This window comes from Brassica napus, chromosome C4 (assembly GCF_020379485.1).
Source record: "Brassica napus cultivar Da-Ae chromosome C4, Da-Ae, whole genome shotgun sequence".
NCBI classification, from domain to species: Eukaryota; Viridiplantae; Streptophyta; class Magnoliopsida; order Brassicales; family Brassicaceae; genus Brassica; species Brassica napus.
This window is the reverse complement of record NC_063447.1, coordinates 51,439,653-51,467,643: the sequence shown is the minus strand read 5'-3', so window position 1 is coordinate 51,467,643 and position 27,991 is coordinate 51,439,653. Positions and strand designations below refer to the sequence as shown.

Below are 27,991 nucleotides of genomic sequence, written 5' to 3'. Positions count from 1 at the left end.
TAAACCCTAAACCCTAAACCCTAAACCCTAAATATATAAGAAATACGATATAAAATCTTCAAAGATAAACGGATCTGTTTGAATTATAGTGTCTGGATGAATGAAAAGATACAATAACCGTTAACAATTCGGTTTAACAAATGAAATGAAGCAGGCAGTATACACGTCTTCAACCATCGTTTTGAACTTTTGCGTTTCCAATAAATTCTTCATAGGTATCCATCGCGTATTTCTGACGGAATATGTCCACCTTTTTGTCATCGATCTGCCCCATATCCTCATAGGAGTATCCCGCTGCATGCATTTCCAGAAATTTGACCGCGCATGGTCCACAGTCGCCAGACCTTTCGTTGAAGTAAATATTGTCTGGACGCACCCATGAAAATGCTTGGTCTTCTTCAGGATGACTACTATCGGAAGGAGGCGAAAACGCAGCTAAGACATGAGGCAATGCGCGTAGAAGATAAGCCATGTGCTTGTTCACCTCATTATCGGACTCATTAAGGGGAATGTTGCAGTCCAAAATCTCCACTTGTCTGCATGTCAAGTTGATCACAAGACCAACCCAATGATCTTTTCCCCACATCATTGGGGCGTACACCCTGTCCACATCAACCAACAACACCTTCTTGTCATTCCGACGCGGCGTTTTTCCGGTGAAACTGAAACTGACAAGCCCTCCCCAGTTGAATCCCAATTTATCTGAGGCCTTCTCGAACTCTGCGAACTTTGATATGATGCCCGCAATACTGAAGTAGTCTACAAATCTGCACCTCCGACTCAGATAATTGCGTCCATGTCGCCTTACTAGCATACTAATTAGCACAGAAATGTGCTGAAAAATATGTACAAACCATTAGAAAAATATGTACAAACCACTTGAATAAAACGGATTAAGTTCTGATGAATGGAATACCTCGGTACTGACCCAATTTGTTGGCCGCGCCAACGACAGGAAGAACTTATTTGAGACATGGATCCCAATAACAATTTCGAATTCCCTGAAATTTGAGAACAAACCAAAAGTCAATATTAAACATTTGACAGTCCAAGAAATTTATACAGTATATCCAAACAACTTACTGTGCCGGTTTCTCGCGGAGAATTGACTGAAACTCTTGAAACTGCGCTTTCTCCAAGTCTGCTAAGGGCGTATATTTGGGTTTCTTGCAGCTTTGGAAAAGCTTCTTCAATCTCTTGTCTGGGGTGTACACTCCTCCAATCTTTGTTGAACGTCTCGGAATACGCTTCGTCTGGAGGTCATCTTTTTTGGTTGAGCTTATTGGAATACATTTCCCTTCTAGCTCTGCTTTTTTTAATGACCTAGTCAGATATCGACTCAGCTTCGAATTCCCAACGTCTGGTGTGCGACATTCAGTCATCGGATCATCCTCTGGCGGTGTCTTGTAATCTTCAGAATTTGTCGGTGACGCTTTACCACCTTGTTCCTCCGGCGGAAGGACGTAAGATTCAGGATGAGACCAAACGGTAAGCATCCTACAAGTGTTCTCCTGTGGATCTTTATAGACATTGTCACTCCGTGTCCCCTTTTCAACCTCTTCTGCTAACAAATTTAGCCCTGATATTGGAGACTCATCTCCCCCCTCGCCCTGACAACGTTCAGATATAGCTCATTCAAATACTTCGATTCAGATGTAGTTTAACATTAAAATACCTAATCAACATAATCTGTACACCTGGCAAAATTATCTGAACACTTGACTAACTAATATGAATACCTCTGATCTCTCACCTGAAAACTATCAAACAGATCAGTATACCTGACTACTTAAGCTGAACACCTCTTAAATTAACCTGAATACCAGACCAAACAAATGAGTATTCCTGTAAACCTCATAAATTAACATGAATACCTGAACTATTAACCAGAATACCAGACCAAACAAATCAGTATTCCTGTACACCTCAAAAATTAACCTGAATACCTTAACTAAATAACCTGAATACCTGACCAAACAAATCAGTATTCCTGTACACCTCACTAACTAAAACGAACAACTGATAATCTACGCTGAATACCTGGCCAAACCAAGCTGAACAGCAAAACATAATATATCTAGAGCCTATAAATTCATTGTTATAATCTATTTACCTCCAACGGTTCCGGGAGAGTCGGTTTTGCTGGCTTTGATACAATTTCTGGTCCAATCGGCGTTGAAACATCGACTTCTGGAATGTTTGCCGACTTCGAGAAAGAGGGGCCTTCGCCCGCCATTGAATCTACCTACACGTTGAATTTTCCTCAAAAAAGTTAGACCGGGATTCAGGCATTGTTTATCATTAAAAATTGTAGGAGCAGTTTGATTACCTTTTCCCAGAAGCGAGCATTTGGCGTACGGCCATCACAATGATTATCATGCATTCTCATCGTCTCATCGTCGCTAAACCCATCGCCGTTGTTCTTCTTGTGTTTCTTACTATCAGACCAAAATATTTCAGCTTCATCATTACCATCACCACTGAACGGACGTCGCTTCTTTGGACCTTCCATGCCGGTAGGGTCAGCGTGACTGTTGTCTCTGTTTGTTTTACCGGCTGCTGTGTTTTGCGGAACCGTGAACGAGCCTCCCCTATCATGATGCAACCAGTCAAAAATCTCGTTCCGCAATTTACCAAACTGCGTTTTCAGTTCAACTCGTATCCACTCTTTCAGCTCTTGCTCCTTATCTGATAAGTTTCCTGGTTCAGCCTGTTTACATATCCCACGACGAGGTCGAATAGGACGCTGAGGCGCCTGAGTCGAACTTCCAGGTTCATCACATGCTTTCCCAAACCGATTAGACGGCTTTTGACACTTCTTTTTGACACCAACACCTTCAGCCTTTTCGGCTGGCTTCAGAGGTGGAAGGGATGAATCACCTCCTCTAAAGTCTGTTGCTTTGAACTCTTGCCCTTCCCGCATTCGACGAACTAAGTTATCTATTTGGGGATCGATTACTTCTTTCTTCCACTTTGGATCCCCACCTTCATCTGGGATTGAATACGTAACAATAACCTCAAACAAAGAACACAAACATTCATAAGTACACAAAGTTTGAGCGTCTTAACTTCTGTTTTGCAAATAAGATAGACAACAGCATTGTACCTCAGTTTGGGTTTCCACCAGAAGTATGTCTTCAAAATTCAGAAGTATGTCTTCAAAATTCAGAAGTGCATTTGTTGAGTCGCATCCTTCTGGTTCTTGCAAGAAAGAAGTGGTTTTACTAGGTTCGGGAATTTTCTCAAGCAATGAGGGGATAGCTTTAAAAGCAAAAGGTTGCAGCGCCAGAGGGAACCCATAACACGCTGTTGACTGCTGTTTCAAACGAAGGTGCATGACCGAAAGGGATTTATCCATTTTAGAAGGATCAGAAGGTTGAGGTGGTCTCAATCTAGACAGAGTGCTGACGAATGCCTCTCTCCCCCATGGATATTGAAGAAATGATCTGGTGTCTTCCAGCATCTCGACGTAAGCAGGCGTCACACGAAGAAGTTTGTGACCACAAACCAGGAGCCCATCTACAAGCGCAATGAGAGCTAGTGGCAACCGCTTCCACTCAGGAAGACTAGGCTGTTCAAGCATACGAAGAACGTCTGGTACAGTCACGTCTTCATCTTCAGTTTCAAACAACTCTTTCCACATACGTCCAGGTGTGGCATCGATAGATTCTGACCCGTTTCCAACTTTTTCCCTTTCAGGCTCGCATTTCAGCCCCGTGATGTATCCGAACTCACGCAGAGAAAAGCGTAGTGGCTTGTCTGCAAACAAGAACCAGAGATCATATAGGCGCATCGTAACCAGCTGACGGCTGAGGAGAGAATGTACAAGTAGTTTGAGCAGCGCGATACAGGTAAGTGGAACAAAGCTCCAAACTGACTTCCTAGCAGACAATTCATTTCAGGGGAGCCTCTTAGCAACTTCACTAATGATCCAATGATACTCGCCTTTGAATAGATGTCCAGTCGAGGTTTGCCAGGATAGCAATTACGTGCGAACAGTCTTTCCTGGAAAGTCGGCATGGTGATAATAAATTCCGGCTCGGTGGATGCAGCTTCTTCTTGGTCGGTGGATGCAGGTTCCTCTAGTTCGGACTCCGTGCTAGATACTGAAATACAATGACCAAATCCAGACAACACATTTCAAACAACAAATGTCTTCGGTTGAATAATATGGAAGCAATCATTACTAACAGGTCTAAGGCTATCTTAGCACTTCTAACAACAAATGTCTTTGGCAAAATATGCTAAAAGCTTAGAAGAGTTGTTTCAGGCATTTCATCGAACACCTTTTGGGTGGAAAATGCCTAAAGATCAACTTTTGAGAAGCTAACTCAGAAGATGCATTATGATTACTCTACTAACAAGGTTTTGAAATGATCTACTCTAAAACATCCTAGCTCTAACCTAATCACCCTTCATCTTCCTAACCCATGAATTCAATTGGTGATTACTCACTACTGTTCATGATTCCTCTTAAACCCATTTTGGATTTCAGATTAATCATACAGAGGGATACAACAACGAATTGGAAAACACAGAATTGCAATAACTAGATGTACAGAGATGATTCAAGAGATGAACTTTCCAAAGGTTTTTTTCTTAGAACAAAGATAATCTGTCTGGTGGCTGCCAAAAGTACTTAAAACATAGGTTTTCAGAAGTAAAAACGTGCATAATGAAATGACCAAAAGGCCCTTGAGTAGAAATGAATTCGAGCAAACAGAGGCGCGCAGCGACCTCCAGTAGTCGCTCTGGGAGGTCGCTCCAGGCTTCGGGAGCGACCTGGAGGGGTTGCTGCGAGACGTCGCTCTGGGTCGCTCTTCGCGAGCGACCTCGTTGTGTCGCTCCGGTTACATCGCTCCGGGTCCCTCTTCGCGAGCGACCTCGCTGTGTCGCTCCGGTCACGTCGCTCTGGGTGATGGTGACGCGAGCGACATCGCTGTGTCGCTCCGGTCACGTTGCTCACAGCGACATCGGGGTGTCGCTCCGGTGAGGTCGCTCCCATGCACTGCTCGTCCAATGATCACCTTTATCACCTCTTTTGAGCTCCAAATGCACCCAAATGTCTCCAAGAACTCCATGTGGTTCTCCAATACCTGATAAGGACTCCTGTATGCAAAATGCAACCTAAACATGGCTAAATCCTAGTCTATATGATCAAAATGCTCATTGGTGAATGGATAAGACAATGGAAATATGCAAGATATCAACTCCCCCAAACTTGTTCTTTTACTTGTCCACAAGTGAACTTTCTAGAACTCATAGGGAGAGAGGTTTGAAGGTGGGAGCTCATAGCCAAAAGAAAAACAACTAGCACTCGATTCAACACCTAATCTAACATGAGCACACTCTCTTATTACACTCTAGCTTCTCTAGGCCTATCTCAACTCCTTTTGCCCTTATACTCATCATCAAGCATCAACACATTCAAATCAACCAACTCTCACATTCATTAAGCATAAAACATCAAGTGAATTCTTGCAAATGGTCAATTGGTCCAAATCATTTGGTTGAGTAAGGGAAGACTTTTATTCAAGTGGGTCACGAGGTTCAAAATCCATGATCTTGTAAAGTGGTTTACTCTCAAAACGAGTAGCCTTGACATTGCACATAATATATCTAAGAAAGGGACCAACTTATGCATACAATGCTCAATCTCCATTGTTCTACCCTTTTCCCAAACATACAAGTTACACAATCACTTCATAATGTCAAACCCAACTCTCATCTCTCACCAAAAAATCCCAAGAACACTTTGCACATAAAACTCTTTTTCTTTGAAATCTATAAAGGATTTTCTTAACTTCTAAACAAATCTTAGCTCTAAACAACTTTGCTAGCCCCATTTTCTCTCTTTTTTTTTTTATTCTTTTTTTTGTTTGGGGGCCAAGACTTTTTACAAATCAAGCTAGAAATTTCTCTACTTATCCCATAAAGACTAGTCAATTAAACACAAGAGTTCACTCTTTTCCTTCAACTTTCTCATACTCCCAAATCAAATTTCACAACACTCACCCCCATCCTATGGCTAGACAATAATGTGCCTAATCTAGAAAGAATGAAGATCAAGCATTGTCGTTCCCGATACTCTCAACATTATGTGCATGTAAGACTTTCCGAAAAAGGCCTCACTCATCAATCAATGAAGGCTTAAACAGAGGAAGGGATTTTGGGGAGAGGTCTACCACTAGAGGTTGTCAAAAAGATTGGCATAAAGGATGTGACAACTCAAGTGTGTATATCCATGATTCAGTACACAAGGGACCATGAGCAAGATGCATTAAGTTCGTTCAGTTCAAATAAGGTTGTAGTTGGCTTCAAAGACTGAGTTTCAGCAATCAACAAGTTTCAGGAAGAGTTTTCAAGGCTCGAAGCATACAAGTCCTTTTTGAGAGATGCATAAGCTACTAGGTGCAAAGTAGTGTTCTTTACAAGGCATTTAAAATCATTGCTCCCAATGCAAGTGAATGCAACCTATATGCTCTAGATTCTCCTAGAAATGCAAATGATGCAAACTAAATGATATTTTATTTTATATGCAAATAGATATGCAATGCATGACTCAATGAAACAACATCAAAGCAAACATGATCAAATACTTGGTACCTCCCCTAAACTTAAATGACACAGTCTCTGTGTTGTCAAGGAGAGAGAGATACCCAAAAAGAGAAAACTAATATGCAAAAACGAAATGGTATATACAGGAGAAAGTAGAGAAGTACCTTCAAGGATAGTAAGTGGGGGCAGATGCCCCAGCATCATCGTCGTCCGGAGGGAACGTGGTGTAGTAACCTCCATGTCCTGAGCTGTAATCTCCATACCATTGTTGGCTCTGAACTTCTTCAATCTCAGCTTCGCTTTCTGAAGAGGCTAGGGATGGAGACTTGTTTTCAGAGGCGGAAGGCTGAGTGGGTGGGTTTCTCCATTGTCGTTGGAGCTGTCTATCAGTGAGTGGGAAACCAAGATCAGTGGGCTGAGGTGGGGGCTGGGGGACTGATGTGTTCGCGAAGGCGAAGTCCGCTGAGCTACATCCAGCTATTCCTCCTCTGGTCAAGACATCGGCCACCTTCTTCATGAACTTGGCTGAAGTCTTTGCTTGCTTCTTCACCGTCTTGCTCAGCGCCTTGCACTTGTCCTTCAGCTTTTCGATTGTTCTGTCTTGTGCCTTGTTCCATCGCTGAAGTCGGCTAATGTGGTCATGAGCATCACGAAGCGCACCAGGGGGAAGGACTCCATCATGTGGCTTGAAGTAGTAGCGTGGAGGTCCATAGATGGGTACAGATTCTTCCCTAGGAGGTTCTGTGAAGTCGTGTCTCGTCGGAACACTCCTTTTCCTTGGTGCAGCAATGGGACCGAGAGACCCGTGTTCTCCAAGAAAGTCTTCTTGGGATAAGTTGAAGCTGATAGCTCCAGGTCTCTCTAAGCTCGTCAGTCTCTGGTTTGGAAGAACCACTTCGACCGGCTTGCCCTGCAAGTAGTAGTGGTAGACGTAGTCCTTCCCATACATCCCACTGAAATAGGTGGCAATCCTCAAGTAAGTGCCATCGATGAACTTAGGCCCTGCTGCGTCCTTTCCCAAGGGAACATTCAGAAATTGGAGCAGTGGCGTGATCATCCCGCCTATCCCAACCTTTGGTTGCGAATCAGTTGTGTACCATGCCCAGTCTCTGTAGTGCTCGAGACGATTCACGAAGAAGCTGACCATCCCGAAGGAAGCATAGATGTCGTTGCTTGGAAGGGGCAACGTTCCAGGTGGGGCGTAGGGGCGGATAGCCGGGCAGAGCAGTCGCATGTCTTCCTCGGTGACACTACCAGCTTGCTTCCGTGGGTAGAATGCATGGACGAGCATCCTATGGAGGTAGCGTACAGACGGGTGCCGGATATGTGAGTTCTTGTCAGCCCCGGTAGAGTGCTTGTTTCCAGTGATTAACTTCCAAAGCTGAGTGGGGAGGTTTTCACACTTGGGAAGGGAGTAGTCTGCCAAGTCTTGGAAACCCATGACTCTCCCAATGTCTTTGAAGTTCATGTTGTACTCTCTCCCATTGACCTTGAACTTTATTTTCCCCATCCTTGCCTCACGTGCGGATCGTCATGGTAAGTGACCTCAAGGGAAGACAAGAACTGACAGGAGACATCCCGGTAGGTGGGGTAGGCCATGGTGAGGAGTTTGGGCATCTTCAGGTGCCCCAGCATTGCCTCAATATCAGAATCGAGACCCACCTCCTTCAGCAAATCAAGGTCAGCGAATCTGGTCGGAGTCCAAGTTACCCCATTCAACAAATGGTGATACAGCTCTTCCTCAGATGGAGTTTTCGCCCTGTCTCTATCCTCAGCAACCTCTTTCCCCTTGGACATCTTGGCCCTCTTTGTAGGAGCCTGCTCATCTGCACTTTCATCGCCACTCTCCTCATCTGTGGCAACTGCTATACTCTTCCCTGCCCTCTTCTCTTGCTCCTTTGCCTTCTTTGCAGCCACGGTTTTCTGTCGAGAAGTCCTTTGTGTCCCAGAACCAGCTCGTTCCGAGGCTAAAGCCTTTCCTCTCAACGAAGACTCTTGACTTTCAGGTTCTTGCCTCTCAGCATCCGACTTTCCTTTAGTTTTCTTAACCATTGTACCTGAGAAATACAAAACTTGGAAAGGGATAAGTCGATTGACTTTGCAAATGTAAACTTCAAGAAGCAACGTAAAGAATCACAATTCTCAATCTTTTCATCATGTGAAAATTACAAGACAAGTAAAATTCAATAATCAAAGTAATTCTAGAATGAGAGGGTTCTCTAATCAAACCTTTCAACACCTTAACATACTAACTCACCCACTAACACACTCAATTAGGATCAATTTCGAAAAGCCCCAAATCCATGAACCCTAATTTTGCCAAAGTTCAAATTAAGCTCAGTTCCACCATCAATTCAACAACCCAACTTGATATATAAGCTTTCCCTAGTCTATTTTACCACAATCAAGCAAGAAAATGACCAAATTTCGATTTTCAGATTCTAGGGTTCATGGACCTACGAATTTGAATTTAAAAACACAATACCTTGCTTTGGATGGAAGGAAATGGGAAATGGGTGGTCAGGAATAGACTGTTGGGGCGAAAGCTTAGATTTAGAAACAAGAACTAAGAGATTTGGGTGAGAATTGAGAAAGTTAGGAGATTTTTGGTGTGGGTTTGTTTGAGAGAGTATGAGTGTTTGTGAGAGGAAGAGAGAGTGAAAGAGATGAAGGTCGTGGTTATGGGTAGTTCTAGGGTCGTCCGGTTAGGTTTAAGGCTGGTTAACTCGAATTAAACCGGACAAAATCGAAGAGGGACTTACCTGGACCGGCTCGGGAGCGACCTGGAGTGGTCGCTCTGATGGGTCACTCCGTGTCGCAGTAAACGCGAGCGACCTCACGTGGTCGCTGCGTCACGTCGCTCCCAGCGACAGAATACGCGAGCGACCTCACGTGGTCGCTGCGAGACGTCGCTCCGAGAGCGATTCTCGAGCCTCAGAGACAGAAAACGCGAGCTACTTAGCCGAGTCGCTCTGATCACGTCGCTCCCAGCGACGAAAAACGCGAGTGACCTCACGTGATCGCTGCGAGACGTCGCTCCCAGAGCGACTCTCGAGCTCCGGACACCAAATATGCGAGCGACTTGGACCAGTCGCTCTGATCACGTCGCTCCCAGCTGGAGCGACCTCGTGGCGTCGCTGCGGAACCTCACTACCACGCTCGAGTCCTTGCCTTGACCGGATCGATGAACCACCTGAACACTACTTCAACACTTTCCCTTTTTTTTTTTTTTATGAAATATGATGAAAATGAAAATACCAATGCAATATGTACAAGGATACGCATGGGACTTCCTCCCAAGTGAGCTTGTTTTAAGTCTCTAGCTTGACTTTGCCTCCTTTTGGACTAGGCTGGGGTAGGATCAGACAGTGGAGTTGAAACTCCATCTTCCTCAGGTGCATCAGCCATGTAGAGCTTAACCCTTTGCCCATTGACTGTGAAGTCTCTTCCATCAGTACTCCACAAAACTATTGCTCCATATGGCTTAACCTCTTTGACCTTGAAAGGGCCGGACCACCTTGACTTAAGCTTTCCTGGAAACAACTTCAGTCTTGAGTTGTAGAGAAGAACTTGATCTCCTTCTTTAAACTCTCTCTTTAGGATATTCTTGTCATGGAAAGATTTAGTCTTCTCCTTGTAGATCCTTGAGTTTTCGAAGGCATCCATTCTTATCTCATCAAGCTCATGTAGCTGAAAAAGCCTTTTCTCCTTGGCACTCTTGATGTCAAAGTTCAGCAACTTTACTGCCCAAAGTGCCTTGTACTCAAGCTCCACTGGTAGATGGCAAGCTTTCCCGTACAATAGGTTGAAAGGTGTGGTCCCCAGAGGTGTCTTGTAAGCTGTCCTGTAAGCCCAAAGCGCATCATCAAGCTTAACTGACCAATCCTTCCTTGTAATCCCCACAATCTTCTCCAGAATGGACTTGATCTCTCTGTTAGAAATCTCAACTTGACCACTTGTTTGAGGATGGTAAGGAGTTGCAACCTTGTGCTTAACACCGTTCTTCCTGAGAAGTCCCTCAAGCAGTTTGTTGATGAAATGAGACCCTCCATCACTGATTACAACTCTTGGAACTCCGAACCTTGGAAAGATGGTGCTCTTGAACATCTTGATTACCACTCTTGCATCATTGGTGGGACTTGCAATAGCTTCCACCCATTTTGAGACATAATCAACAGCTACCAGGATGTACTTGTTGCCATGTGATGATGGAAATGGCCCCATGAAGTCAATACCCCACACATCAAACACTTCAACTTCAAGGATTGGATTCTGAGGCATCTCATTCCTCTTGGTGATGTTTCCCCTCCTTTGGCATGAATCACACCTTGAAACAAAGTCTTGTGTGTCCTTGAACATGTGTGGCCACCAGAATCCAGCTTGTAACACCTTAGCAACAGTCTTGAAGGTAGCAAAGTGGCCTCCATAAGATGATCCATGACACTGTGTAAGGATCCCATCAATCTCCTCATTAGCAACCACTCTCCTATAAAGTTGATCTTTGCAGAGAATGTAGAGGTAGGGCTCATCCCAGTAGTATCTCTTCACATCCTTGTAGAACTTCTTCTTGGCATAACCCACAAGATTCAAAGGCTCTTTTCCTGTGGCTAGGTAATTCACCAAATCAGCATACCAAGGTTCTTTCTCTTCTGTTGCCTTGACTTCTTCAAGCTTCCTTCCAGTCTCACAAACTGCTATCACTGCTCCAATAGCCATGATCTGTTCCTCAGGGAGTCCTTCATCAATGGGAATGCCACACTCCACTCTCAGCCTGGACAAGTGATCAGCTACACCATTCTCAACTCCTGGCTTGTCCTTGATCTCTAAATCAAACTCTTGCAGCAAAAGAATCCATCTCAAGAGCCTGGGCTTTGCATCCTTCTTCGCCAAAAGGTGTCTCAACGCAGCATGATCTGTGTAGACAATGACTTTAGATCCCACCAAGTAGCTTCTGAACTTCTCAAAGGCAAAGACAATGGCTAGCATCTCCTTCTCTGTTGTGGCATATCTCATCTGAGCATCATTCAGGGTTTGGCTCGCGTAGTAGATCACATGGGTCTGGCCATCTTTCTTCTGCCCCAAAATAGCTCCCACAGCATAATCACTAGCATCACACATGATCTCAAAGGGGAGATCCCAATTAGGTGGTTGGATAGTTGGAGCACTGATGAGTTCACCTTTCAGCTTCTTGAAGGCTTCTAGACACTCCACATCAAAGCTGAAGGTGGCTTCTTTGCACAGCACAATCCCCTTCTCTAGTGATCATGGAGAATCCTTGAATCTCCTGTAAAACCAAACCAACCAAGAAAACTTCGGATGTCTTTCACTGTCTTTGGTGGGGGCAAACCAACCATAACATCGATTTTGGCCTTATCCACCTCAATCCCCTTCTCTGAAATCTTGTGCCCCAGCACAATCCCTTCTTTGACCATGAAGTGACACTTCTCCCAGTTCAGCACAAGGTTGGTGTCTTCACATCTCTGTAGGACCCTGCATAAATTTGACAAACAAGCAGAAAACGAAGATCCATAGACAGAGAAATCATCCATGAACACCTCCACAACATCCTCAATCAGATCAGAAAAGATCGACATCATGCACCTTTGAAAGGTGGCTGGAGCATTACATAGACCAAATGGCATTCTTCGATATGCGAAGGTACCATAAGGACATGTGAATGTTGTTTTCTCCTGATCATTGGGATGTATGGGGATCTGGAAGAATCCTGAATATCCATCAAGAAAACAATAGAATGGATGATTTGCAAGTCTCTCAAGCATCTGATCAATAAATGGGAGTGGAAAATGATCTTTTCTAGATGCAGAGTTCAGTTTGCGGTAATCAATACACATCCTATGCCCAGTGACTGTTCTTGTTGGTATCAATTCATCCTTGTCATTTTTAATCACAGTTATACCACCCTTTTTTGGCACAACATGCACAGGAGATACCCATTTAGAATCTGAGATAGGGTAGATAACACCAGCATCTAAGAGTTTAAGAATCTCTTTCTTTACAACATCCTTCAGGTTAGGATTTAACCTTCTTTGATGCTCGATAGAAGTCATTGATTCATCCTCAAGATGTATCCTATGCATACACAAAGAGGGTGATATTCCCTTGATGTCATCAAGTGAGTAACCTATTGCTTTTCTAAATCTTTTAAGTGTTTTCAAAAGTTCAGATAGCTCAGTTTCAGTAAGTTCACTACTCACAATGACTGGATAAGTTCCATTAGGACCAAGAAATGCATACCTTACACCATTGGGGAGAGGTTTAAGCTCCACCTTAGGCGCCTTAAGCTCGCTCCAGTCGTTTTGCTGGGTGTCCCCTTGTTGAATGACCGAGGCTTCCTGATGGACAATTTGAGGCAGCTCCTCATACTGATCCTTACTACCAAATCCTCTGTGTGAATCCAACATCATCCCATAGGCAGCACTCTCCAGGTTCTGAATCACTTCAGCTGGCCTCTCTATCGTCAAAGCATGCTGTAGAGGGTCTTCTATTGACAATTCTTCAAGGAGCTCATCAGCAAGGGCATCCATCTCTTCAATGTAGAAAACTTGCCCTTGAACTGTTGGTTTCTTCATTACCTCCTTGATGTCAAAGTGAAGAACATGCCCTTTACCCAAGTGGAGATCAATCTTGCCCTCTTTCACATTAACAATTGCTCCTGCTGTAGCTAAGAAAGGCCTTCCAAGGATTAAAGGATCTGCAGCTTCCTCACCCATCTCAAGCACCACAAAGTCTGTAGGGATCTCATATTTTCCAACCATAACGGGGAGGTCCTCCAAGATACCCACCGGGTACTTCACTGAACGATCAGCCAATACCAGAGACAGTCTACACTTCTTGTACTGAGTGAAACCAAGCTTCTTAGCAACAGATAAAGGCATCAAGCTGACACTAGCTCCCAAATCGCAGAGACATCTATCAAATACCATAGGTCCAAGAGCACAAGGTAATGTGAAGCATCCTGGATCTTCTAGCTTCTTTGGAACAACAAGCCTCTGGATGATGGCACTGCACTCATGAGTGAGAATCATCATGCCCTCCATCTCCTTCTTCTTTGCAGCTACAACATCTTTCAGGAACTTACTATATTGAGGAATTAGCATGAAAGCATCAATGATGGGCATTGTGACTTGAACTTCACTCATTTGCTTCTCAAATAGAGCTTTGTACTTCTCTAGCAGCTGCCTCTTGAATCTACCAGGGAATGGTAGTTTGGGTTCATAAGGAGGAGGAACAAAAGAATTTTCACTTGCTGGAGCAACAACTTCACCATCTTTCACTGTTTTCTTCTCTTCCCCAACCTTTCCTTTACCTTTCGCTTCCACAATCTTCTCCAAGATTTCATCATTGATTTTCTCATCAACAATCACCACTTCATCATCTATGTTGATGGCAACCCCCTCACCTTGTTTCTCAGCATCCTTGGTGAGAGCTTTCTGAGGTAACTCCTTACCACTCCTGAGGGTGATAGCTTTCATGGTCTCCTTGGGGTTTTGCTCAGATTTTCCAGGTAAAGAACCTTGTTGGCGATTTTGTTGAGTGTTCATGGCAGCAAACTGGTTCTCCAAGGTTTTGAACTTGTTGTTGAGCTCATTGTAGCTTCCATCAATCTTTGCGTGAAGGTTTTTCAACTCATAGCCAACATGCTTCTCACTTCTTGTCTGAGACTCCAAGATTTGTTTTAGTAGGGCATCAGTGCTGCTGACTGGAGGAGTAGAGGTAGACGTAGTAGGTTGTTGTTGGGCAGGTTGTTGTCCTTTGTTGTTGAAACCAGGAGGAGGGTTTTGTTGAGGCTGATAGCTGCCTTGCTGGTTGTTCCGAGGCTGATAACCACTATGTTGGTTGTTGGGTAAGATCTCTGTTGGTAGTTGTTGTACTGAAAGTTTGGCTCTTTCTTGTACCAGCTACCATTGTTGTTGATGAAGCACAGCTCTTCTTACCCTTCCAAACCATCAACTTCCTGGACAACAGGTGTGGCTTCTTTGTTTGGGTTACCAACAAAGTGCAGCTGCTCCTGGGTGGCCTTATCAGCAATGAGAATGTCAATCTTATCCTGGAGAGCCTTTAACTCCCTCCTCGTCTGCTTGTCATCTGTTCGACTGCCTCTGTCGTGGTCTCCACTGTAGACAGCATCACTCTTTACCATATTGTCAACCAGCTCTTCTGCATCTTCCTCAGTTCTTCCCAAGAAGAACCCATTGCTAGCTGTATCCAGTCTGGCCCTGTACTTAGGCAGAGCACCACGGTAGAATGTGCTCAGCAAACTCTCCTTAGAGAAACCATGGTGTGGGCATTGAGCTTGGTAGCCCTTGAATCTCTCCCAGGCTTCACTGAAGCCTTCCACGCCTTTCTGTTGAAAACTGGAGATCTCATTTCTCAGCTTAGCAGTTCTTGAAGTAGAGAAGAACTTCTCCAAGAAAGCTTTCTTGCAGTCATCCCAAGTGGTGATTGAGTCACTTGGTAGAGACTTCTCCCACTGTCGTGCCTTATCCCCTAGAGAGAAAGGGAATAACTTCAGCTTTAAGGCATCCTCAGACACACCATTGGTTTTTGTTAACCCACAGTAGCTGCCGAACCTGTCCAAGTGATCAAATGGATCCTCTAGAGCCAAGCCATGATACTTGTTGTTCTCGATCACGTTGAGGAGTCCTGATTTGATCTCAAAGTTGTTGGCTGCTACAGCTGGTGCTCGGATTCCCAATCTATGACCATGAATGTTGGGGCGGTCATAAGTGCCAATGGGTCGAGCTGCTCGCTGTTGGTTTTGTGGAACGTTGTTGGCATCATTTTGAGGTATGTCTCCCATATCCGTATCCAATCTCTGCAATTGACACTATTGCTCTTCTTCTCTTCTCTTTCTAGCATGCCCTCTCTCTAAAGCTCTGATGTCTGCGGCTCTTGGAACTAGGTTTGATGGACCCCTGCTTCTCAAGTTCATACACCTGTAAATTAAAGGGAGGTGAAGAAAGAGAATCAGTAACTAAAGAAAATAAAAATGACTTAGTCTCAAGCAAATGACTAAATCTCAATGTTCAAATCTACTTAGAATTTGGCAACGGCGCCAATTTGATATTAGGAGTTTTCAAGGCTCCTAAGACAAATTTTGTAGTATAAATGATTGTCGAACCAATTCTAAGGGATTTCAAGCACTGAGAATGCAAGTACTTACTTAATCTAAGTGCAACCGATGATTTTAAAGGTTTTCCAAACTAATGATTATTACTAATGCAGTTTCATAATAATAAAAACGGTAAATGAGCTGACTTTCTTAACTAAGGAAATGAGAACTCATGGGCATAGGAATTAGACCTTGGGTGATCAAGTTTCGAACTAAGGATGGCAAACGAACAATCAAACTATCAACCTTAAGCTTAGACACGATTCTAAACAAACTCTATGTCTAGATGAATGTTCATTTACTAACACATTTCAAACAACAAATGTCTTCGGTTGAATAATATGGAAGCAATCATTACTAACTGGTCTAAAGCTATCTTAACACTTCTAACAACAAAAGTCTTTGGCAAAATATGCTAAAATCTTAGAAGAGTTGTTTCAGGCATTTCTTCGAACACTTTTTGGGTGGGAAATGCCTAAAGATCAACTTTTGAGAAGCTAACTCAGAAGATGCATTATGATTACTCTACTAGCAAGGTTTTGGAATGATCTACTCTAAAACATCCTAGCTCTAACCTAATCACCCTTAATCTTCCTAACCCATGAATTCAAATGGTGATTACTCACTACTCTTCATGATTCCTCTTAAACCCATTTTGGATTTCAGATTAATCATACAGAGGGATACAACAACGAACTGGAAAACACAGAATTGCAATAACTAGATGAACAGAGATGATTCAAGAGATGAACTTTCCAAAGGTTTTTTTCTTAGAACAAAGATAATCTGTCTGGTGGCTGCCAAAATTACTTAAAACATAGGTTTTCAGAAGTAAAAACGTGCATAATTAAATGACCAAAAGGCCCTTGAGTAGAAATGAATTCGAGCAAACAGAAGGCGCACAGCGACCTCCAGTAGTCGCTCCGGGAGGTCGCTCCAGGCTTCGGTAGCGACCTGGAGCGGTCGCTGCGAGACGTCGCTCTGGGTCGCTCTTCGCGAGCGACCTCGTTGTGTCGCTCCGGTCACGTCGCTCCGGGTGATGGTGACGCGAGCGACATCGCTGTGTCGCTCCGGTCACGTCGCTCTGAAAGGGTGTCACAGCGACATCGGGGTGTCGCTCCGGTGAGGTCGCTCCCATGCACTGCTCGTCCAATGATCACCTTTATCACCTCTTTTGAGCTTCAAATGCACTCAAATGTCTCCAAGAACTCCATGTGGTACTCCAATACCTGATAAGGACTCATGTATGCAAAATGCAACCTAAACATGGCTAAATCCTAGTCTATATGATCAAAATGCACATTGGTGAATGGATAAGACAATGGAAATATGCAATATATCAGATATAGGAGAGCCCGAAGATGTATAAGCCTCACCCGAGGAAAGGAAAGAACAGCCGAGGTTTAGGAAGGAGAGTCAATCGAGCGGAGGAGCAGCGAGAACCGTAAATCGAACTAACCGGGAAGATCCCGGTGGAGAACCGCCGTCAACACCAAGAAAGGTGTGACACGGAGACAATAGCCAGCCGTCCATCACCAAAAAGAAAGGTAAGGACGCCAGAGTCAAAACCGACAAACCACCGAAGGACAAGTGCGTCGTCGGAACAAAAAGCCGGCCGGATGCACCGATGCCGAAGAAGAAGCTCGAACAAAGCGATCGAGCAACTGAAGTCGTTCTCTCTCTCTCTAAAAGATTTTGAAGAGATAAGAGAGAGAGAACGCAAACTCAACAAAAAGTTTCCTTGCTTGAAAGAGCAGAACCTTTACAAGTGCCCTATGTATTTTGTTTTCGAAAATAAAAAAACTAATAATAATTAGGGAAAAAGCTAGTTTAACCCTAATTCATTTTGTTTATTATTATAATGACTTTTATTTTATTTTAATTACTAGTTTAAATTTTATACCTATTATATTTCTCAATCCTTTGTTATCAAAAATAATAATTATGAAAATATCATTACTCACAGACTTATTTTGTCTACGTTATATGTGGCTACAAACTTATTTTTATTTTTCTTTAACTATAGATTTAACTTAAATTCTATAGACTTAATTAGATTTCTACAGATTTATAATGATATATTTGTCATGTTTTGTCACAAATTTATTAAATATTCACAAATTTAATTAAATTTAATTTTTTTTGCCACAGGTTTACTTATTTTTTACAGCTTTATATAGGATTTGATAGATTTGTTTTTCCTTCGACCACCGATTTTTCTATTTTTGACAAATTTATTTGGGTTTTAATTATTCTTTGACCACAATTTACTTATTTTTTGACAGATTTAATATAAATTTGACAGATTTGTTTCTCTTTTGACCACATATTTAATTACAATTTAATAGATTTTTTTACTTTGGCGACATATTTTAATCATTCTTTGGCCACAAATTAATTAAATTTTATTTAACCGAACTGGTTATTGAAAACCGGATATAACCATTAAATTCTGATTTTTTTTTTAAATACAAATATTTCAATTCAATTAAACTAAAATATTTCTAACCAACAAATTAAATTAAATAACCGAAATAAATTAAGTAAACCAAACCGTAACAAAAACTTAAGCAATCAGATGCACGTAAGCAATGCATATCTATTTATCACCCTTACTATCATAGCTCATACTTGTGGAGCGCTTGTTCCACTTCTATAATGCCGAGAGATGTAGCTTCACTGGTTCCATAAAATATCATAACAAAGATTTATTCCACTTCTATAATGAACAATTCTCTGTCTTAATTGCAAAAAACAATTCTCTGTCTTTCATGCTTTGTTTCTTGAGAGTTACTTTGTTTCTCTTCTAGCTCTTCTTCTCACGCGTGCCTTTCTGTTTTTTTAATACTTTGCGAGTTAAAACTTTTGTTCTATATTGGTACTCCAAGTATCAAAGAGATCATTGTACGAGGTTCTATATAACAATAATTAGTAACTTAGACAATAAACAAAAGCATAAAAATAATAAAACAGAACAGACGGCCTTATGATAATTATGGATTGCTAATTGTAGATGAAACACATTTTGATACTAAATGTTTAATTTACACAATAAGACACATTCACTAAGAGAATCTAAAACTGAACGTACTACTTTGGTGAATCAAGAAATAAATGAATGCTTTGAGGTTCTCCAACTCGGTCGGAGATCCTGAATGGTTTTGTTACGTAACCCTTCAAATGTGCAACCAATCGCAAGACACTCAAAGTATTTTATGGTATAAACACCATGCAGTCTCCTAGGGGTGATTCTGTGGAACTTTTTTCAATCTTCTTACACTGAATTGTTTTTCATTCTTCTTCCAGGGACCTTAGCACTCAGGATGGACGGAATCATCTTGACAAATAGTTATAATAGCTCAGACTCCTTTGCTGACTAGGAGCTTTTCCTTTATTGTAAAGTAGACGGGGATAGTTTTTCTTACTGCTAGAAGAAACCATATCTAACAATGAAAAACAAAAGAAAATTGTTACCATGAAATTTTAGTACAAAAACGAGTGTTAGTTGTAAATTTGTAATCAAATTATTCATCATCAGAAAAACTCCAAGCTACGATACAGTTGAGATGTGCTTGTTACACGCATTCTCTTACGAGAACCCACCAAGCATCAACTCTATACAAACAACTATTCAAAAAGTCAAATCACTTAGTAACAAACCTTCTTCTCAAATCATTAACGTTTCACATCCAAGAAGACAAAGTATCATGTACCTATCATTGAACAATGCATAATCAAGTATGAGACCCATATGGTTCGTTGTTGTAACCAATATTCTGATCTATAACACTTAACACCAAATCAAAAGCTATCCAAACTCCATGGAAATCTCAATGTTCCAGAAAACAAAATTTATAAATCGGAGGAGGAAACTAAATATAGATTCGAAGCCATGAAGTGACAGAAGTAATTGACGGTTGAAAATGGTGGTTCTCGTCGTCGGAGTGTTTGACAGCGGAGATAACAAGAGGCCTTCCCACCGGCGAAGTCGACACAACTCGGAGGAAGAAGATTAAACCGTCTGCAATTTTGAACTCAACATCTTAGACGAAACAGTGGTTTTGTCTTTCAGAAAGTTTTTCTTGTTCCTGTTGACGACAGCTAGGGTTTCAATTATTTTTCACTTTTTAAATTTTTTATTTACTAAGAAATAAAATGAATAACGGCAAATTGTAGTAAAGATGAACTATTAGGTTAATTGGTCTTTATGTACGTATGTTAGATTATATTGATTACACAAAGTTAAACTAGTAATTAAGTAAAAGATAAGAGTTAATCTAAATAATTTTCTCTAATAATTATCCAACGGAGGATCCACAGGGGATATTCGACTCCTTTTTATCACGTTTTATTTTATTTATATTCAGTTGCCTTTTCGGAAAGCTTGTCGAAAAATATAAACTGATGTGGCACGTTTATCAATGTTGAAAACTTGAAATATCACCTTTGATTAATATTTGGATTGATTGGAAAGAGCAGAACCTTTATATATTTTATTGTAGAATTAATGTTATAGTTTTTTCTGTTGTAACTGTATAAATTTTTGGGTAGAACTTTAGTTGTAGATATGAGGAGATTTAATTATTTAAATTTTCTAAAGCCAATACATAAGTGCTCTATGTATTTTGTTTTCAAAGATAAAAAAATGTAGTTTTATAAAATCTTTGAAAAGCATGATTAGAAAATATATATACTTTAGAAAAAAAAATCTGAAGAAAAATTCTACCGAATTTCTAAAACACTTACCAATCATCATCATTGTCACTATTTTTAAAATTTATCGGTTATGTTTTTATGCAACTTCGTACCGATCATCACTTTTATTTTTCTAATTTTATTTTTGAAAATTAGCATATACCAAATTATTTTTAAGAAAACATCCAAGATTCCAACTTTATCTCAGTATTTATCTTAATATTATATGTTATCCATATATAATTTTAGGATGAGTTATTACACATCTAAGACCAAACTAATATAATTAATACAGTTGATTCAATTTGGATGAATGAGATTAAAATAGTTATACTTTAATTTGAAAGAATATATGTAACATAATATACTCACAAAATGAGTAACTAAACTAATCAATTCTTTTATCTAAACTAAAAAATTTAACTAAGAATAATATATTATTATTTGTAGTAATATATTTATACATATAAATTATAGAACAACTTAACATATCAATAAATAAATATGAAATTTTCAAATAATATGATAGAAATATTAATATCTATCTATCTATCTATCTATAATAATAAAGTAGACTGTAGTATCTCCGGAATGCGCCACGTCATCAGGAAGAAGTGGGCGTTTTACGCCACGTGTCCTCCTGCTTTGTTTCGAACTTTCGATGATGCAACGATGAATTATTCTAATGGGCCATACTTCTCTTATAAAAGTGAGCCCAACATATTATCGTGTTCTTATAACTTTCTTTGAAGGCTGGTACAATGATTTTTTACCATAAGCAATATTCTTTTTGTTAAAAAAGGTTTTCTCTCTTCGTTAACAACGTAGCTGCGTTCTATCACCGTGACTCTTGGGATTTCAAAACCTCAGACCAACGCCTCTGTAACGTCTTCAGATTTTGCCTATACATTTATCCAAGCATTAACGTTGTTCCTACCACTCCTACCAGCATTAAGTCGGCCTTATCATCCACCAAGGTAGCCGTTCAAAACACCAAAAAGTGTTCTTCCCCTGCGAGGACAGACGCACTGCAACGAAATCCAAAGGTCAATCACAATCAAGCAACAACTCTGTCAATGGCGAAATCTTACACTTTTTTTGCCGATTCGAAGGCTGGTCGCTGCTCAAACACGGTGGATTAATACAAAGGTTACAACTCCGAAATCTGTTTATTTGTTCTGTTTATTCTCTAAGCAGCTTTGATGTTACATTGAGCCAAAAAAAACTTGCGACTCTCGGATACGTCGTTAATCACAGATTCGATAAAGTCAATACAAACTGAAATATTTTGATTCCTTGACTACGATGGCAAATACCGACAAACAGTTACCTGGTATTCTTTTAATCTTCTCTTATCAATTAGGCATTTTTCAACCATATTAACGCATCACCACTTCTAAAATTGCGAGATATACTTGGTGAGCTTTTTGCAATCAGGAACACAACGTGTTATGCCTACTTTGCGTATATAAAGGTACTCGCTACATTTGGGATTCCCATGGCTGTCATCTTTTACAACTATAAATGTTATCGTCCTCTCCTCTCCATGGCAATTTTATTGAATCTTTACAGAGATGTGAATGTAGTAACTCTTTTTGACTGGTTTATCTTTTGCATTTCATGTCAAATTTGAAAGCTATGGTTCTGAACCAAAATTTATGTTGGTCATTAGCATCAATCCTAAGGTTGTTGGTGGTGAGTAAACTTAATATTCCTTTTCTCTCCTGCAGTTAGACAAAACCTCTCTCCCATGCGGTTAATGTTGATGTATTGAGTTTTACAAACAAATATAGCATTCTCTTAACTAACTTCCCATTATGCAGGCCGTTTTTTAAATACAACTTCTGGAACCCACATCTAATTTGTCTCAGACACAGCTGTCGGAAAAGAACACTGTGAAAAGTAAGAGCATGAGCATTGGTGAACTCCCTCATGGGTCCATGAATAGTTATGAACTTGTATTTGTCTTTTTCTGCATTGGTAAACCTGAAGAAAGAGTTCATAAGACTAAAATAATAATATTTAATTTTTTTTTAAAATTCAAATTATTCAGAATACATGAATAAAATATTAAAAATATTATTAAATTTGTGAAAACTATTTATTCAATACATTAAAAGAGTAGATTACATAAATTGAGAAATTGAAAAATATACAAAGCTTATTCATCTTCATCACCAAACTGTTGCCAAATATTTTCCATTAAATCAGCTTTCAAACGAGCATGCTTCTCTTGATCTCGAACTTCTCTGCGCATGCCTAACATATCACCAGCTTGAATACTTTCTCTGCTTGTCACCTTTGAACTTCTGCTTGACTCTCCTGATTCGAACTCAGAAGTATTTATTTGAGCGTATCCGTGTCGTTCGTTCTCTACTATCATATTGTGCAATATGACACAAGTTTTCATTATCTTACCTATCTTTTCCTTGTCCCATTGTAGAGCTGGGTTTTTAACAATTGTAAACCTCGACTGTAATACTCCAAAAGCCCGTTCGACATCTTTTCTGGCGGATTCTTGCTTTTGTGCAAATTTCTCGACTTTAGGACCTTGAGGAAGTGGGATGGATTGGATAAATGTTGACCAGTTTGGATCAATTCCGTCAGTAAGATAGTAGGCCATACGATAAGTGTGGTTGCTGACCTTGAACTTAACTTTAGGCACTCGACCATGTAAGATGTCATCAAAAACAGGTGACCGATCAAGAACATTGATATCGTTGAGTGTACCTGGTAAGCCGAAAAAAGCGTGTCATATCCAAAGATCTTGTGATGCCACGGCTTCTAAGACAATTGTCGGTTTTCCTGAACCCCGTGTGAACTGACATTTCCAAGCCGTTGGGCAGTTTTTCCACTCCCAATGCATACAGTCGATGCTGCCTATCATTCCCGGAAACCCCCGTACCTCTCCAACATCGAGTAATCGTTGAAGATCCTCGGCTGTAGGGCTTCGTAGATATTCATCTCCAAACAATAGTATTATTGCATCAGTGAAATTTGCCAAACATAAACGTGCTGTACTGTCACCAAGTCGGAGATATTCGTCATATGTATCTCCCGATTGACCATATGCCAGCATACGTATAGCTGCCGTACACTTTTGAAGTGGAGATAGTCCGTTCCTTCCACAAGCACTTCGTCTTTGCTGAAAGTATGGAACTTCATTACTTATACGTTCCACAATGCGAAGGAACAATGATTTGTTCATTCAAAAACGCCTCCTAAACATTTCCGGTGGGTATGTAGGATTATCATTGAAATAATCGTTCCATAGGTGATTGTGTCCTTGTTCCCGAGCTCTTTCGATATAAGCCCGTCTTTTGGACTTGTTGGGGTGACCATGAATCACTGAGTCGATGTAATTATCAACAACTTGGTCGACCATTTCTTCTAAAGTTTCATCAACTTCATCACTCGATGAGGAAGACATTGGTGGGTTTTTTTTTTCCTAAAAAAGAAAAGGAGATTTGTAACTACAATTTCATTAATTGTACATATTTCTATAATTCTATTATATGATCTTCTATCAAAATCTTTTTTTTTTTTGCATTTTTCTATCATATTTTTAATTGTACATTTCTATAATTCTTTCTAATTTTCATAAACCATATTTTCTTACCAATCTTTTTTTTTACTTCTTCCATATTTTATTTTAACTATAATCTCTTTCTAATTTTCATAATCCATTTTTCCTTAACAATAATTTTTTTTTTTACTTCTTACCTTGATGACTTTTTCTTGTATGTTGTTTGTTGTTGAAGGTAGTTGCTCTTGTTTGTTGTTGAAGGTAGTTGCTCTTGTATGTTGTTTGTTGGTCACGGACTTCACTCGATCAAGAACATCCTAGTTGAATTTAGTTGTTGTAGTTTGTTGTATGTTGTTGAATGTTCGTTTTGTAGTGAGAAAAGAAACAAAAACAAGACAAACAAGTGCAAGAGAAACAAGAGCAAGAGAAGAAATGGAAGATAACTTTGATTAAAAAGCAGAGAGTAGAGACTTCATTTATATAGAGAGACATAGAGTTATAACATAGTACACCCGTGAACTGGTTTAGTACATCCGTGAATCAAGTTCAGAGTTACAACAAAAGCATAATAAATAGAGAGACATAGTACATGAGTGACCTGCAGTGTAGAAAGAAACAAAACCTACACTTTCCCGTGAGTAAACCGCAAACAAACAAAGGTAACGACCACTAAGATTGACCTGCAACAACCTAAACTTCCAACCCGTGACCTGCAACACTGTCACCTCCAACCCGTGACCTACAAAAGAAAAGATAACATAATCAATAAAGCAAAGCAAGGAAATACACATCAACTACTCAAGCAAAGCAAGGAAATACACACAATAGACATCAAAGCATTTCAGAGATGAGTTTATTCTTGAGAGCCACTTCATTATCAGAAAGTGTGTCTATGTTTTTGGCTAGCAAACGATCAAGGATCTTTTGTCTGGAAATGGTGTTTTTCTCAGCTAGGATGCTATGTATATGATCATAAGCTGCTTCATTTGGCTTCTTGCGTTTAGCAGCTTTGCTAGCCTTAACACCAGGAGGTCTAACCTCTTCCTCCTCCTCAGGCACCGCCTCCGCACCAGCTTCCTTCCTTTTCTCCTTCGGCTGAGAGTGTGACCTCCACTTCTGATCAAACCGAAGTTCCCTCCAGCAATGTTCAAGCGTGAACTTGAGATTGTAGTCATTGAAATAGATGTCATGCGCAGTCTTCATGACATCATTTTCACTTTGCCCACTCGCTTGCTCCTTCAGAGCGGTTTTATGGGAACCCACAAACCTACAGACCTCTGCATTCACCCTTCCCCACCTCTGCTTACATTGACCCCACTCTCGAGGAAGGGAGCCAATGAGCTGAGGACTAGAATTGAAATACGCCTCAATTCTCTTCCAAAAAGCCCATAACTTCTGTTCATTACTAACTATCGGATCTTTGCTGGTGTTTAACCAAGCACTGATCAGTACAAGGTCTTCTTTGGTTGACCACTTTCTCCTTTCCGCTGGTTTAACTAACCCGGGTGAGTTAACAGCAGCCTCAGCAGAGTCAACGTCTATTGGACTACTGCTCTGCGAAGCTAATAGGTTAACAAACCCGGGAGCGTGAAGGGAAAAAGGGTCCATGTTTGAGGGTTTCGTGTTTTTGTTTTGGTTTGAGGGTTTCGTGTTTTTGTTTTGGTTTGGTGGAGTTACTATGTTTTTAAACAAGTTTTTACGTGTGAAAAGAGATAAAATTTAACTAACTATACCAACCAAAATTCATTACAGAACTACTACATAGTAATGAGCAGTCAATAGACATCAAATCAGGCGAAAAACAGCAAGTTTTACGTTTCAAAAGAGAGAAAATTAAACTATCTCTACCAACCTAAGTACAATTCAACATTAATCACAGCAACCAACCAACCAACAATCAATGTGTCGATTTTATAATATTTACTTGTACTTCTAGTTCTCGTACTAGTTTAGTTTATGTCTAGTTCTAGTTCTACAAATCGTTATACTTTTGTTCTACTTCTAGTCCTACGTCTACTTCAATCCAGAGATAACAATGACCATAGATATAGTTTAGCTGACTCTAACCTTTCATTGTCAATCGAAGCAGACCTTCTCGAGGGAATGGACCTGCACAGTGAGGTCATAGACCACCTCATTGAGTGAATTAACCTGTTCCTGGACATGGCAAAAGTATAGGACATTTGTGTTAGTAACTGTATTACAAATACAAGGAAAAAAAATTTACAGCGATGAAAGGGCTAAAAATGTTTGACTAACCTCAAGTCTCTCAAACTGTTTACTAAGATTGGACACCCCCAGCATCACCTGCTCAGCCTCTTCCACCCGTTTAGTTAGCCTCTCGAGCTCCTCCTGCACACCTATCACCCAAGGCTGACGATAATGGAGCCCATCAGCCTTGGTTATAACATCAAGAATGATCAGATAAACAACTTACAATATAGAACATAAAGAATGATCAGATTATGATATACAACTTAAACTGAAGTTTAACAGAGGAGACTTTACCTCGTAGTTTCTGCAGGTGAAGAACCGCTTCCCAGGAAGAGTGTCGTAGTCCTCCTTCTCGCGCACCTCGTTAATGAGTCTCCCACCACACGGACACCTTTTAGGAATACCGTACTCAGAATCCGCCACGAAACTTAACATGTTGATGTGTTCGTGTTGCTTCTTTGAATGTCTTCTATCTTCTTCCGGATCCATCTGTCAAATAAATCAAGATTTTGTCAAATAATTACTCGTAAACCACAATCACGATCTACAACCCTAAACCCATCACTCGATTTAACCCATAAAACGAAACCCATCACTCAATTTATAAACCCATCACTCACCCATAAAACGAAACCCTAATTGGATTTCAAATCTCAGAAAAAAGAACCCTAAATCAAAAAACAATCACGATCTACAACCCTTGATCGAACCCCATATATCGATTTAGATCCCTTACTCGAAACTCCCAATTTTTTTTCGAAATCGAATAATTGCTTCCCACCCCAAATTCGACCCAATAAAGCTATAAACCTACAAGGTACTCACCTACGCTCGTGGATAGAAGAGCTCGTCGTCGATTACGTGGAGAAAATCGCCGGGAATCGTCGTTGCACGAAAAGTCGCCTCTCACGGTGAAACCCTAGTTTTTTCAGAGAAAGGAGAAAATGAGAAGAAACACGACGTGGCCCGACTTTCCTCCTCCTCAACGCGGAACGCTTGACCAACCAGCGTATGCCGCGTGGCAAAATCTACCCCTTACGGGTTCATGCGCAAGGCCCGGTTCATCAAACTAATCGCATTTTTCTCTTTTTTAAATCCACCGGGCCTAAAATTTCGAGCCCACAAACCTGTTATAAACCGCTAATCCGGATGGTCTAAGTGACTATAATACTAATATTAGACAACCAGCACCGACTGGACATAAATATTTTGCCATATGATTCCATCTTATGTTTTCTGTGTTGCCACATTTATTCTCTTAAAGTTATTTGGGGATGTCTCAAACCAGACTGGCTCTTCATCAAAGCTGCTTCATGCCTAGAAAATAGAACCTCTAATCTGAGCTTAACCAATGTGTTCTCACATCTGAGCCACGGGTCAAAGTTACATAAATCATTATTTAATCCTGAAATTGTTGATGCTAATTGTTATAGTCCTCTTACTGATGACAGATAATTGAGATTCTCTGCACCATCAAAGTTACTGGTATCCAGACAGAATAAGAATGGCGCTATATAGGTTGTTCAACATGTTCAAAGAAACTTCAGAGATAAATTTCTTCTTTCACATGCATCGTATGTGATAATACCAGCGCTGTAGGCGTTCTCAGGTAACGCTCTAATAGCCATGCTCATCCAAATATTGTATTCTACCCCCATATATTCCCTTACACTAATATAATTTTAACATATATTCCATTTCTACAGGTATCAAGTTGAGCTGTCTGTCTCAGACCAGACGGATGAAACTTTCTTTGTGGCTTTTGATGTGGAGATGACTAAGTTAACCAACATTCAAGCTGCTGAAGCCGACCATATTTTGGTATGCATATATTCAGCCATTTAGCATTACATAATACTCTTCCT

At 40.6% G+C, this 27,991-nt stretch overlaps 2 protein-coding genes, 1 long non-coding RNA gene and 1 other non-coding gene across 6 annotated transcripts; 2 read left to right on the top strand and 2 right to left on the bottom strand.

Annotated features, from left to right (window-relative positions):
* Positions 1–4: 4 nt before the first annotated feature.
* On the bottom strand, positions 5–3,148 carry LOC125586390. Its single transcript, XM_048756471.1, has 5 exons — positions 2,330–3,148; positions 2,114–2,245; positions 1,084–1,610; positions 917–1,001; positions 5–835 (listed from the first exon to the last, which is right to left on the bottom strand). The coding sequence occupies exons 1-5, from the start codon at positions 2,921–2,923 to the stop codon at positions 170–172; spliced, it is 2,004 nt and encodes a 667-aa protein (XP_048612428.1). The 5' UTR covers positions 2,924–3,148; the 3' UTR covers positions 5–169.
* On the bottom strand, positions 2,956–4,020 carry LOC125586174. The gene is made up of 3 exons (XM_048755998.1): positions 3,879–4,020; positions 3,107–3,759; positions 2,956–2,991 (listed from the first exon to the last, which is right to left on the bottom strand). The coding sequence occupies exons 1-3, from the start codon at positions 4,018–4,020 to the stop codon at positions 2,956–2,958; spliced, it is 831 nt and encodes a 276-aa protein (XP_048611955.1).
* A 10,829-nt stretch (positions 4,021–14,849) lies between these two features.
* On the top strand, positions 14,850–14,956 carry LOC125586531. The gene has a single exon (XR_007323066.1). It is a non-coding gene; the product is annotated as a small nucleolar RNA R71 (small nucleolar RNA).
* Positions 14,957–20,306: 5,350 nt separating this feature from the next.
* On the top strand, positions 20,307–27,950 carry LOC106413268. Of its 3 annotated transcripts, XR_007322907.1 has the most exons (4): positions 20,307–21,719; positions 21,796–22,288; positions 27,391–27,735; positions 27,833–27,950. It is a non-coding gene; the product is annotated as an uncharacterized LOC106413268 (long non-coding RNA). The 3 variants fall into 3 exon arrangements; XR_007322905.1 differs by lacking the exon at positions 20,307–21,719 and having other exon boundaries at positions 21,726–22,288; XR_007322906.1 differs by lacking the exon at positions 20,307–21,719 and having other exon boundaries at positions 21,731–22,288; positions 27,578–27,735.
* Positions 27,951–27,991: the final 41 nt, after the last annotated feature.